We start from the raw sequence: 12,399 nt of genomic DNA, 5'->3' as shown, positions 1-12,399 counted from the left end.
TGCTTGTAAGGCGCTTTAAGATAATTAAACAGAGCATTCTCCAGGCGCTATGTAATGAAGGTGAGTCGTTCCTCTTGCGCTTTGGCAGATGATGGCAGGGGGCACAGCACCCAGTCCATAGGGGACACAACAAGATAGAGCACAGGGCGGCAGGGCCCAGCAGCAGGCTAGCACAAGATGGGTGCAGGCAGTTGGCAGTTCCTCCTAGTGATCCAGCAGGTCACAGGTCAGCACAGCAGCAGGAGTCCAAGGCGGCTCCTGGTGAGTCCCTCCAGCAGCATTCAGTGTCCAGTTACAAGCAGGTTTAAGTTCCCAAGGTGCTCCCAAATTGTGGGAAAAGTCCCCGGTACTTATACTCAGTTTTGCAGTGGGTTAACAAAGGGTAAAGTATGTTCCAACCAGTTACAACTGGTTCTTGGTGTGCCCCCTCTCTGCTCCAGCACAGGCTCCAAACATCAGTTGGGGTAAACAAGCCCTTTGTGTGAGGCCAGGGCACAGCCTTTACAGATGCATGTGTGCCCTGCCTCCCCCTTTTCTCAGCCCAGAAAGACCATTTAAAATGCACCTTTGTGACACCTCCACCCTGTGTACAGGCTGTCTGAAAAGCATGCACAAAGCCCAACTATCACTCTGTCCAGGCGTGGATTGGAGTCAAGCTGCAAAACACGAGAGTCATAAGCACAGAGAAATGCTCACTTTCTAGAAGTGGTATTTCTGTAATGATAATAAAAACTCCACCTACACCAGTAAGCAGCATTTCTCACTACCTTTACAACCATACCAAACATGCCTACGCTACCCCTCATAAATCAGACAATACCCCCTAGACATAAGGCAGGGCATTTCCAATGCAATCCTATGAGAAGGCAGCATTCACAGCAGTCAAAACCCAAATAGGCTGTCACTACAGGCCACACAACCAGGCACATGTCCAGCCTTCTACATACATAACACCCTGCCCATAGGGCTAGCTAGGGCCTACCTTAGGGGTGACTTACATGTAGTAAAAGGGGACTTCTGGTCCTGGCAAGTAAATTTAGATGCAAGGTCCCTGTGGCAGTAAACTGTGCATGCAGGCCCTGCGGTAGCAGGTCTGAGACAGGTTTGAAAGGCTACTTTTATTGGTGGCACATACAGAGCTGCAGGCCCACTAGTAGCATTTAACTTACAGGTCCTGGATATAGAGATACCACTGTACAAGAGACTTACAGGTGAATTAAATATGCCAATTAGGTATAAGCCAATCTTACCAACTTTGGTAGGGAGAGCACCTGCAGTTTAGCACTGATCAGCAGTGATAAAGCACTCAGAGTCCTAGAGCCAACAGCAAGAGGTCAGAAAAATAGGCGGAAGGAGGCAAAAAGTCTGGGGATGAACCTGCAAAAAGGGCCAGGTCCAGCACTACCTCAAACTACGTTCTTGAAATGTGGCAGGAAATAGAGCTAAGCTATCTGACCTAAGTGAAGGGAGTTTATGCACCAACATCATATTATTTTCTTTCAGGAGACTTGGCCGTGGGGCCTAGAAACTGAACCGGATGAGAATGGGGAGAAGGAACTCTCTAGTGAGCAAGTAAATTCAAACTATAGAGAACAGGGAGTGGACACCGGAAAGAGAGAGGCCTTACATTTCACCTTGACCGAAACAGCAGCCTCTGTAAAATTAATGAAAAAAGAAAAGGCTTCTGGGCTGGATGGCATACCGGGCAATCTTTTTTTGTCATATCCTGAAGTTTGGGTTCCCTATCTTAACTTGCTAAGTAATGCCATCATATGTGGAAGCAAATTGCCACCTTCTTGACTTGGCGTGGCCATAATCTCTATTTACAAAAAGGGAAATAGAGGCTCACCTTCCAACTATCGACCTATAAGTCTATTGGATATTAGCCAAAAAAGATTTGGTGGGCAGGTCCTAGCAAGACTCAAACACGGGCTACTGACAGTAACATTCTTGAGGATACCCAGGCAGGATTCAGGAAAAAAATTAATACCCTTGACCAGGTCTTCCGCTTCATGGTAATGTGCTGGAAGTATGACACCCTGAAGAGGGATCATTTATATGCCGCCTTTATACATCTGAGGTTGGCGTTTGACCTGGTTCCGAGGGACAGCTTATGGAGTGTACTGGACGCCTATGGGATACCTGATGACCTTCTGTGGATTTTAAGAGTCCTTCATACGAACACTTACGCCAAGGTGAGGTGGAACAGGGGTGGCGACCTAACTGATAGGATCCCCGTTAAGCAGGGGTGTGTACTTGCCCCAATACTACTTTTTAGTCTTTGTATAAATGGGGCAGTTAAAAGTCTATCTGAATGTATTTATGACGCACCCAAGTTAGCTGGAGTACCTGTACCGTTCTTGATGTTCACAGACGACAATCTACTTATCTCAAGAACTCCCATGGGCCTTCGGGTGCAATTGAACTCTTTTGCTGCGGTTTGTAAAAAAAGGAGCCTGAAAATAAATCCACTTATAAAGAAATACATGGAAATTAATCCACACAGTTTCTTCAGAGCCAAAATGACAATTGAGGGTGCTCCAATAGAACAGGTCAAACATTTCGACCATCTAGGAATAAGAATGTTTGACACTATGACCTGGGGTCAGAAAATTGCGAAGAGCAAAATAGCCCTCAAGGCTACCGCAGGCAGTTGGTGTCACTGGCCCTTATAATTTATAGAACCACAGCGGTAGTAGCTGGCATTTTTGGGGAGGAGATATGGGGGTACGCTAATGCATCTGCTCTCACAGCTGCAGAGAATACATTTTTAAGGATTTGCTCAATTTACCTGTGAATACACTCCTAGTACCGCTCCCGTGGCGCTAGGGGCTCTTAAATATGCCCCTTAATCTCCTGCAATAGAAATGTTCACACCACCATAGCTGAAAACATCAAGATGCAGTGTGAACTGTTTAAAATGGGAGAAATTTGGAATTCGCCGGCAGAAGCTGCTAAGGCTGTTACCCTGAAACTTAAAAAGGTATATTGGGAAAACTTTTTGCTACAGACCTGGGCGGATCATAAAGATGGGAGCCTAACAGGGCAGTTCTTGAACTCTAAATGCTCACCTAAATTTGAAGATTACATGGATAGAATCTATCCTCCTTCAGAAAAATGCTTGTACGTGCAACTTAGATGTACTACAGTACCCCAAAGAACATTCACTTCTAATTGGGACAAGTCAGGTTGTTCTTCAGAGTATTGCCCCTTCTGTCTGTTGGTAAAAGAAACGGTAGACCACTTCCTCTTATTTTGCCCTAGCTACTCACTGCCACGTAAGAAATGGTTAATTGCAGTTTACAAGCTAGATGGTGTAAGGCACTACTGGAAGGCTCTAAGGGCCATATTTACAATGCCCTAGCACCACGTTGCACCACATTAACGTAATTATTTTTTACTTTAATGTGGCCCAACAATTCAGAAATCCCCGCGCCTTATTTACAGGGTGGCGCAATGCATGAATTGCACCACTCTGTAACCCTTTGCGCTACATTATGCCTGCGCCAGGAATAATGTATGCAAAGGAGGCATTCCCCGTTAGGAGAGCCAGAAAAATGGCATAAGGAAATCTATGAAATTTCCTTGTGCCATTTTTTACAGCACCTTTAACGCCTGCTCAAGAGAAGGCGTTAAAAGTGGGATTCCATTCTTTAGAATGGGGCCCTTTGTGCTCTGCAGAAGTAGCACCAATATTTTGGCACTACTCCTGCAGAGTACATCAATAGCCTCATGAAAAATGACACTATTGCCCCCTTCCCTGCCTCAGGCCCGCTCTAAATAGCCATGCTACTGCGAGGACTATTGTCCCCTTTAAGTCACTCTTTAAAATTCTTGGGGACAGATTTATGGAAAGTGGTGCTGCACCTAGAGCACCACTACTTTTCTTGAGCCCTTTAGCACCTCCCTAACACCGCCATGGTAGCGCAGTATTTAAAACAGGGCTCACCATGGCGGTAGTTGGGGTGACTACCGTCATCATTTTTTTACGCTAGTCCAGTGCTTTGCAGGATTAGCGTAAAAAATAATGACGCTCATCCTGCAAAGCACCCAGAGGCCCATTGTAATCAATGGGAGCCTCTTTTTAACACTTGCAACTATCAGGCATTACAAAATGCCAATAAAAGTGGCGCAAAGGAATCTCATAGATTCGTTTGCACCATTTTTATGACCCCTCTAGTGCAGGAATACCCCCCTTGCATAGTTTATGCCTGGCGTAGGCATAATGTGGCGCAAGGGGTTACAAAGTGGCACAATGCAAGCACTCTGCCACTCTGTAAATATGGCAGGGCGTTTTTGGCCTTGTGCCATATTTGTGTGAAAAAAATTATGCTAATGTGGCGCAAGGAGGTGCTATGGGCTCTTATATATGCCCCTTAATGTAGACAGTCAAAGTAGAAGTAGAATGAAATGAAAAGAGTCTTGATATTGTGAAGAAAGTATTAGAGATGGATGATTTTCAGTAAAGAGATGTCATTCGGCAATGCAAGTGGACTTACTACACAGCAATAATCAAAAAATTATTGTGAAATTGTTGTGTCTTTGGAGTACAACATTTGTAGTAGAGAAGGGCATGTTGTAGGACATTCGAATGCAAAATACCAGAATGAGTGGCTCTGTCAAGAAGTTTGTGCATAGAGTTGTTTCAAATAACTGAGCACATAGGTAGAAATTGGGATTGATTTGATTTAAGGTTGAATTAAAACAAACAACACAGGACTATTAAAAACTGATGTGTTAAAAATTAGAAAAAGTAATCAGTAGATAGAGTACAATGCTGGATATATGGTCACAAGGTAACAACGGAGATTCTGGAGACAGTGAGAAAAGCTATGATTGAGCTTCATAAGGAGGGAGCTGAGCATTCGATCTTGGAAGTGGAATGGTTAAAATACATTACTTCACAATATGGTGGTGCCGAGGGATGACTGTGCCACTTAAGTGGAATGAGTAGTGAAAGATTCACCTTATGGAGAAACACACGAAAATCACAAATTTGATAGTAGCGGCAAACAGTACTAACTCAAAAAGACTGGTTGTATGGTCTAATAATTCAATGCTAAGTGGTGGGGAATAGTATTGTCCCTATATTTTGAAATACAGGTAAATGGTATGCATTTTGATACCTAGAGAATTACATTGATTTATTGCAGTAGTCTCTTCTCCAACCTTATATGTTAAGCTCCAAAGAGGGTCATCTGTCCATCTCACCTTCCCACCTCCATCCTTCATTCGTGGCCACACCACTGGTCCTTCATTGTCCTAGTATTTTGTTGTTATGTATGTATGAAAAAATGTTAAAATGTCAATCAATATGATTTGTTAAATTACGTATGTATCTAGTCATAAATGTATTCCAATCTTGTGTGCTCTGCTCAAGAGATTGGCTAAAGGATTTTTGAATATCTCGTTATTTAGGTTGTCAAACATGAGTGTAACCTATAGCCCTAATGGATTCAAAAAGGGTATGTCCAGTGTACAAAGTACTATGGCCATGATAGTATTGGCACTTAGGAATCTCAAGGAGACATTTGAAGACTACAGCACAGCATTTTACGCTTTTCCCAGATTGTTGCTCTGGAAAAAGCTGTTGCTGACGCGGGCCTGGAGAGTAATTATGAATATTATAAGTGAGATAACTCTTTAGTGTGAGTCGAAATGGATGATACTGAGCTGAGGACAAAAGCAGCATGGCGAAAAGGATTTCAATATCGGTGCATATTAGCCAGTTAGTGTTAGGTTTGTGTGATTTAAATTACAAACTGGCACACAGGTATATCTTAGGTACCCTGGCTAAGCATGGGTTGGGTCTCCTAGGAATGGTTTGGAACATATGTCAATTGGCTTGCGACTAGTACTAAACAGTTCATATGACCAAGCAGTTTGTAATAAATTAACAGTAAATCTCAGGAAAACCTAAGTAAGGGACCAATTACAAAGTTCCTTGAATACTCGATGGAGTCGGTAACAGAGTTATTGGCCTCATTGGGAAGTAAAAGGTTTAGAGTAAAGCTGCTGAAAGCTAGAGGAGGGAGTGTGGAATACCTAGGAAAGTTGGATCCGGAATTACCAAATACCCTGATGATTCATCATTTCTCTGGAAAACATCAGCATTCTGCCTGTAATACCCTTTTCTACCCAAATTAACAGTAACCCTAGTATCAGTAACTCCATGGGGAGACAATGTGGTGAGCACTGGGAAACCTGTAATAAGTTCCTATTTGGCATATAATTTTTTAACCTCAGACGGATGATAGGCTTGGTTGATAACAGGAGCAGGTGCCAAACTTGTTGAGCCGTCTGCAGGCTAGATGCCCACAGTAGCATGTTTCCATGGACATTGATTCACCAAAATAACAGGAGTGGAAGAAGTGACATCATGCACCCTTTGACTTCTGATGACATAGTTTGTTCCATCCTTCGCTCTTGAATCTCCTGCTTTCTGCTGAGAGCCAAAAGGGATAGCAAGAATGGAAACTGTAGAATGTAGATCACTGTTAGAGTCCTGCTTACATTCTGTATCTGCTGTTTCCCTCATGACATCTGGGACCAGATGCAACACGGAAAGAGCCAGGGATACCAAAGGACATGACAGGGGTAGCTGCTATTCCCTTGCTGTCCCTAAATGACATTCAATTCGTGTTTCTATGCTATCCGGTGGGCAGGAATAATATTTTCAGACACAACACTTTGCTTAGTGAGTACTAGTGTTCAGTAAATGCTCCTAAACAAATGTATGTTATTTACTTTCTCATGGCAGGCAGTGAGATGGTGGAAGCAGAGAAAACTGGAATTCCAATTGTCAATTCTCCCTTCAAAATGGCATTTACAAATACACCACAATACTTCAAACCCGGGCTGACCTATACCTGTGTGGTAACTCTCTCCTTGATGTTTCTTCTTTTCATCTACTACACCATTTGTTCCCTAAAATGTCCTAGTGTATTGAAATTTACTACATTACTTATTCTGTTTTGTTTTCAGCTTCTCTTCAATAATTCATATTTGGGTTCTATAAGCCTTTGGCAATTGTTTCAGTCTTTGGATATTTGTGTCTGGATTTAGATTTTGAAAGCGGAATTACTCCACCACGAAAGCAACAGATATTCCACCCCCCTTACTAGAAGTGCATTATATCCTATGGCACTTGTAATAAAGTGGACATTTGTGGTGGAGTAACCAGTCCACCAAGTTCTAAATCAAGCCATATGTTTCAGGTTAGTCTTCCTGACAGGATGGGAAAATAACTCTCTTAAAGGCAAAAATATTCAGGTTACTTGTGAGAAAATATCATTTACTGCTAAAGATTTTCCTCTGCATGAAATATTGCTACTCTGTGAAACGTGTCTGTTCATTAACAAGGAAGCAAAATTGAAATGTATTCAGCCTATGTAGTCTTTTGATTTGTACGTAACATTTCCATTATATTAAATGCCTTTGTAAAGTTGCTGATTATTTTAAAAAACGTTTAGGTATTGTTATGGTTTTCCTTTTATTGGTATAGCTTGTTGTTAGATCTGACAGCCTTCGGATGGTCATCCCCCAACTTTTTGCCTGCCTCCCTCCTGTTTTTAGGACTCTGCGCACTTTACCACTGCTAACTAGTGCTAAAGTGCATACGATCTCTTCTTTAAACATGGTAACATTGGTTCATCCCCAATTGGCATATTACTTATAAGTCCCTAGTAAAGTGCACTATATGTGCCCAGGGCCTGTAAATTAAATGCTACTAGTGGGCCTGCAGCACTGATTGTGCCACCCACATAAGTAGCCCCTTAACCATGTCTCAGGCCTGCCATTGCAAGGCCTGTGTGTGCAGTTTCACTGCCACTTCGACTTGGCATTTAAAAGTACTCACCAAGCCTTAAAGTCCCCTTTTTCTACATATACGTTACCCCTAAGGTAGGCCCCAGGTAACCCATGGGGCAGGGTGCTATGTAGGTAAAAGGCAAGACATGTGTGTATGTGTTTTATATGTCCTGGTAGTGAAAAACACCTAAATTCATTGTCCACTACTGTGAGGCCTGCTCCTTTCATAGACTATCATTAGGACTGCCCTCAGATACGTTTTGAGAGGTAGATTCTGATCTGAAAGGTGTAACCAGGTCATTTTTACTATGGCCAGAATGGTAATAGAAAATCCTGCTTATTGGTGAGGTTTGCTTTAATATTACAATTTTAGAAATGCCACATTTAAAAAGCGAGCATTACTCTGCGCTGAAAACCATCTGTGCTTTACAGCCTGTCTCCAATCAACGTCTGATCTGTGCTGGTTGACAGCTCCCTTGTGCATTTCACCCAGACAACCTCAAACACAGAACACTCAGTCACATCTTCTTTATCTGCATACTGAATGGATCTTCCTGGGTTGGAAGGGTGGGGGAACGACACTTACATTTCAAAGGCCAGGGGCCTGCCCTCACACAATAGACTGATAACCCGGACTGGGACCCTGACAGACAGGACCAGGCTCAAAAGGGAACTTGTGCACTTCAAAACCACTCTTTGAAGTCTCCCCACTTCAAAGGCATTTTTGGGTATATAAACTGGGTCTCTGAACCCCCCCAACTCAGATACTTCTGGACCTACACCTGCACCCTTTCAGAGGAGCTGCCTGGCTGCCCAACGGACTCATCTGGACTGTTTTGCTGAGAAGGACTGCTGCCCTGCTGGTCTCTGACTTTTCTGAAAGGACTCTGCCTTCCCCAAAAGTGCTCTCCAAGGGCTTGGATTTAGCTTGCCTCCTGTTTTCTGCAGTCTCTGGGCAAACAAAGACTTCACCTCTTCAAGAAATTCCTTGTGCGTTGAAAATTGACGCAACGCCTGCAGAAATCATCACTAACCGGCATTGCAGGCAAGAAATCACCGCATAGCCATCCGAAACGACGCAGCCCCAACTTCCCGACTGGAAATTCTACGCAGCACCTGCCTTGAGCCGGAAAATTTGACGCATCGCCTACCGGATCGATGCAGTACCTATTCCTTCTTCCAGCGTGTCAAGGATTTTCAACGCCTCCTCCCTGGGTGTTGAAACAACCCTGCATCACACTGAGGAACCAAGACAGTGCCGAAAAACGACGCAAAATCTTGCAGCTTGGAAAGAAACAACGCATCATCTGTGCCGAGTCAGAAAATCCGATGCAACATCTTATTTTTTCTGCGGTCCCTGTGCGTTGTTATTTTTGACGCATACCAGGTACTGTAAGTAACAAAGAGAAAACTGTTTATTTCTAAGGATTGAGAATCTTTTAAGCCTTTTAAAAGTGATACTTCAACTTGTGCTTATTGACTCTTTGTCGTTTTTACCTTATTTTATTCAGATAAATATTATTTATTTTTCTAAACCTGTGTGGTGTATTTTTGTGGTGGCTTCACTGTGTTACTGTATGATTTATTGCACAAATACTTTACACATTGCCTTCTAAGTTAAGACTGACTGCTCAGTGCCAAACTACCAGGGGGTGGGCACAGGATAATTTGGATTGTGTTGTGACTTACCCTGAATAGGATTGTGGTCCTTACTTGGACAAAGGTGTATACCTCTGCCAAATATAGACTCCATTTCTAACACTTGTTATTACTAGCTTTCCTGATGAAGTAGCCCAACTGCTTGTAAAGCTTTATAAGCTACTTAGGGCTTACAGGGACGGGTGGCCAGGGAATACAAACTCGTGCCAGTCCAACAATAACCAGAGGTTAACACAATACATCAATGCAAGGAGACCTTCTGCTTCCCAGATCTACATGGTCAATGTTCCTAAGCCCCCCTCTGATACACCGCATAAAGGAATGGATTCATTAAAAAACAAAGCCATACATTGGAACCATCATGTGAGGGGATGTAGATCTGTCATCCGAGAAGACATTCTTAGTGCTGAAAGATGTACCCCACATAGCCTGAATTTTTAGTTGTATAGAACTAACTCTCAGAAATAGGAGGATTGACGATAACTTGGTGGCACCAGACACCAGGTTCAGTCCTCCAAAAGACTCTAACTTCCCATTTAAATATCATTGGGCATTTCAGCCTTTCCATGACACCTGCTAGCACTGCAGTCATATGTGGCTTGGTGTCAAGCCCAGACGGTTGGAGATCCAAAGCACCATTTAGGATGCAGTTGAAGTCACCAGCCCCAAGTAAGGGCAGATCAAATTATGGGAGCATGGCAAGGTACAGAGCGTCAAAGAAATGCTTGTCGTCAAAGTTCAGAGCTCATGTATTCAATAGGCATACTTCCACTCCATCCCACCAACTAAGTACTATTTAGTAGCGCCCTTTCAGATCTGCAGTAGATTGTCTATGTTGAAAGATAATCCCTGGGGCCACCCATATGGTAACTCCTCTGGTATATGAGGAATATGTAGAAGAGAATATTTGCCCTCACAACTTCTTTCTTAGCTTGTGTGCTTCTTCATCTGTGAAATGACTTTTCAAGTAGGTCTGTACTCTATATCTCTTCTTATAATCATAAAGGCCAAGTACATTCGAGGAAGCTATATGTAGTGTGTCCGTACTTGTAATGGCCAGGGTTTAGTGATCAAGTTCTAGTCAAGGGTCATAGTGGCTCCCACCCTCCATCATCTGCAGTCCTGAGAAGCAGCTGTGGTGGGAATTTCTCATCTCATGCATCATGTGGTACAGAGGCTATGTGTTGTGCATGTGGTGCATACAGAAGAACATACCCCAAACTCCCTTCCCTCTCACTGGGTAAACACCTTGCCTCAAAACAAACTGGTGCTTCCCCATATCACTTCAAACAGCAGAATGTGTAGCTCTAACCAAGGTTCAACTGGCACAAGATACTTAGGGGCAGATTTATGAAAAGTGGCGCTGCACTTTAACGCCCCCTAACGCCACCACGGTAGCACTGTATTTAAAATATGGTGCATCATGGCGGTAGTTAGGGTGACTAGTGTCATAACTTTTTTGACACTAGTCCGGCGCTTTGCAGGATTAGCTAAAAAAATTGTGGCGCTAATCCTGCAAAGCACCCAGAGGCCCACTGTAATCAATGAGAGCCTCTGTTTAACGCCTGCACTTAGCAGACATTAAAAGATGCCGATAAAAATGGCACAATGGAATCTCAGAGATTCCTTTGCGCCATTTTTACGGCCTCCCCAGTGCCAGACGCCCCCTTTGCATATATCATGCCTGTAGCCCACAGAAGCCCACTCCTGGGGCTCTGTCTACGGCTTCCAAGCCTTGCTATGGAGGAAGACTTTCCAGTGTACTCCCCTCGTTAATTGTCTCTGTTTCTTCATGCATGGCCAGTGTACTATCTGTGCAGAACATCGGTTGTCCTGTTGAGGTGGCGGTGCTTACTGGAATCTATTGTGTGTCCTTCTGCCTTCCACACCATCAGGCTGCTCTCCAGTAACGGTCCGCTCTCCCCATCATTGATTCTGCACCTGCTCCCCCATTCAGCTTAAGTCACTTCCAGACCCCTTCAGGATACCTGAAGAAGTGCTACTTGCAATCGTGTGGGACTTGAGGGTGGCAGGGAAAAGCATCATGTACTTAAGATTCATGGCTTTCAATTTTTGTTTAACTACCACAAAGGTGTTAAGAAATTGCTGCACCCTTTGAGCCCGATTCACAAAGGAACTTATGACTCAAAGTTACAAGAGTGGATCTCCACACTCATGGTGCAACCAATGCACTCACCACAAGTGCAGAGACTCCACCCTGAATGCGGAGACTCCGCACTCATAACTTTACAAGTCATAAGTCCCTTTGTGAATCGGGCCCATTGTGTATAGTCAGGAAAAATATGGATAGCAGTGTTTTTATATTGGGGACTCTGCCTACTTGTACTGTCCATAGGATTACATCCTAGTTCGTGTAGTACAGGACATTCGCTATGAGCCCCAGCGGGGAAGCTCCCGGAGGGAGCATTGGTGCCAGCAGCCTACACACTCTTTCTATCACAAACATCAACAACAGGCCTGGTGGTTTCGCAAATCCCAGTTGGCAACTGCAGCAGTGCAGGGCTAGACAGAGGAGCAAGTACCACCACGTATAGGTCTCCAGGCTGCAGCAGAATGTCGTTGTTTCCATGGGGGCAACAGTGTCCTCTGGGAAATCCTCAAAATGCAGACCCAATCAGCAGTGCAGTGTTCTAAGGCGGGAGAAAGGGCAGGCAGTGCTCAATGGCGATTACATGCTCAGAGTCTTTCTGGCAGGACGGTTCCCACTAGAGATAGCTGCTGGACCACAAGTAAGTGGGGCAAACAGGGCTGCTCCCAGATGCACTGTCTTTAGTTGTGTCACAGACTCCATGTTTTCGTGCCCGGCCTCAACCTGGTGACCATACCTTCAATCGGTGGGACAGGCAGGAAGGTGAGAGTTGGACAGACTCTCCTTCTCTTCTTCTCCGCTGCTGCCATCGCCCTGTAGGA

The 12,399-nt window shown here is 44.0% G+C and overlaps 1 protein-coding gene across 1 annotated transcript in view; it reads left to right on the top strand.

Moving 5' to 3' along the window:
* Positions 1-12,399, top strand: part of LOC138293808 (venom factor-like) — a 473,276-nt gene that overhangs the window by 132,328 nt on the left and 328,549 nt on the right. The window contains exon 10 of the mRNA XM_069233135.1: positions 6,761-6,876. Coding sequence (XP_069089236.1) covers positions 6,761-6,876 — 116 coding nt within the window. The remainder of the gene's footprint in view (positions 1-6,760; positions 6,877-12,399) is intronic.

This window comes from Pleurodeles waltl, chromosome 4_2 (genome assembly GCF_031143425.1).
Source record: "Pleurodeles waltl isolate 20211129_DDA chromosome 4_2, aPleWal1.hap1.20221129, whole genome shotgun sequence".
NCBI lineage: Eukaryota > Metazoa > Chordata > Amphibia > Caudata > Salamandridae > Pleurodeles > Pleurodeles waltl.
This window is presented reverse-complemented; position numbering and strand designations above follow the sequence as displayed.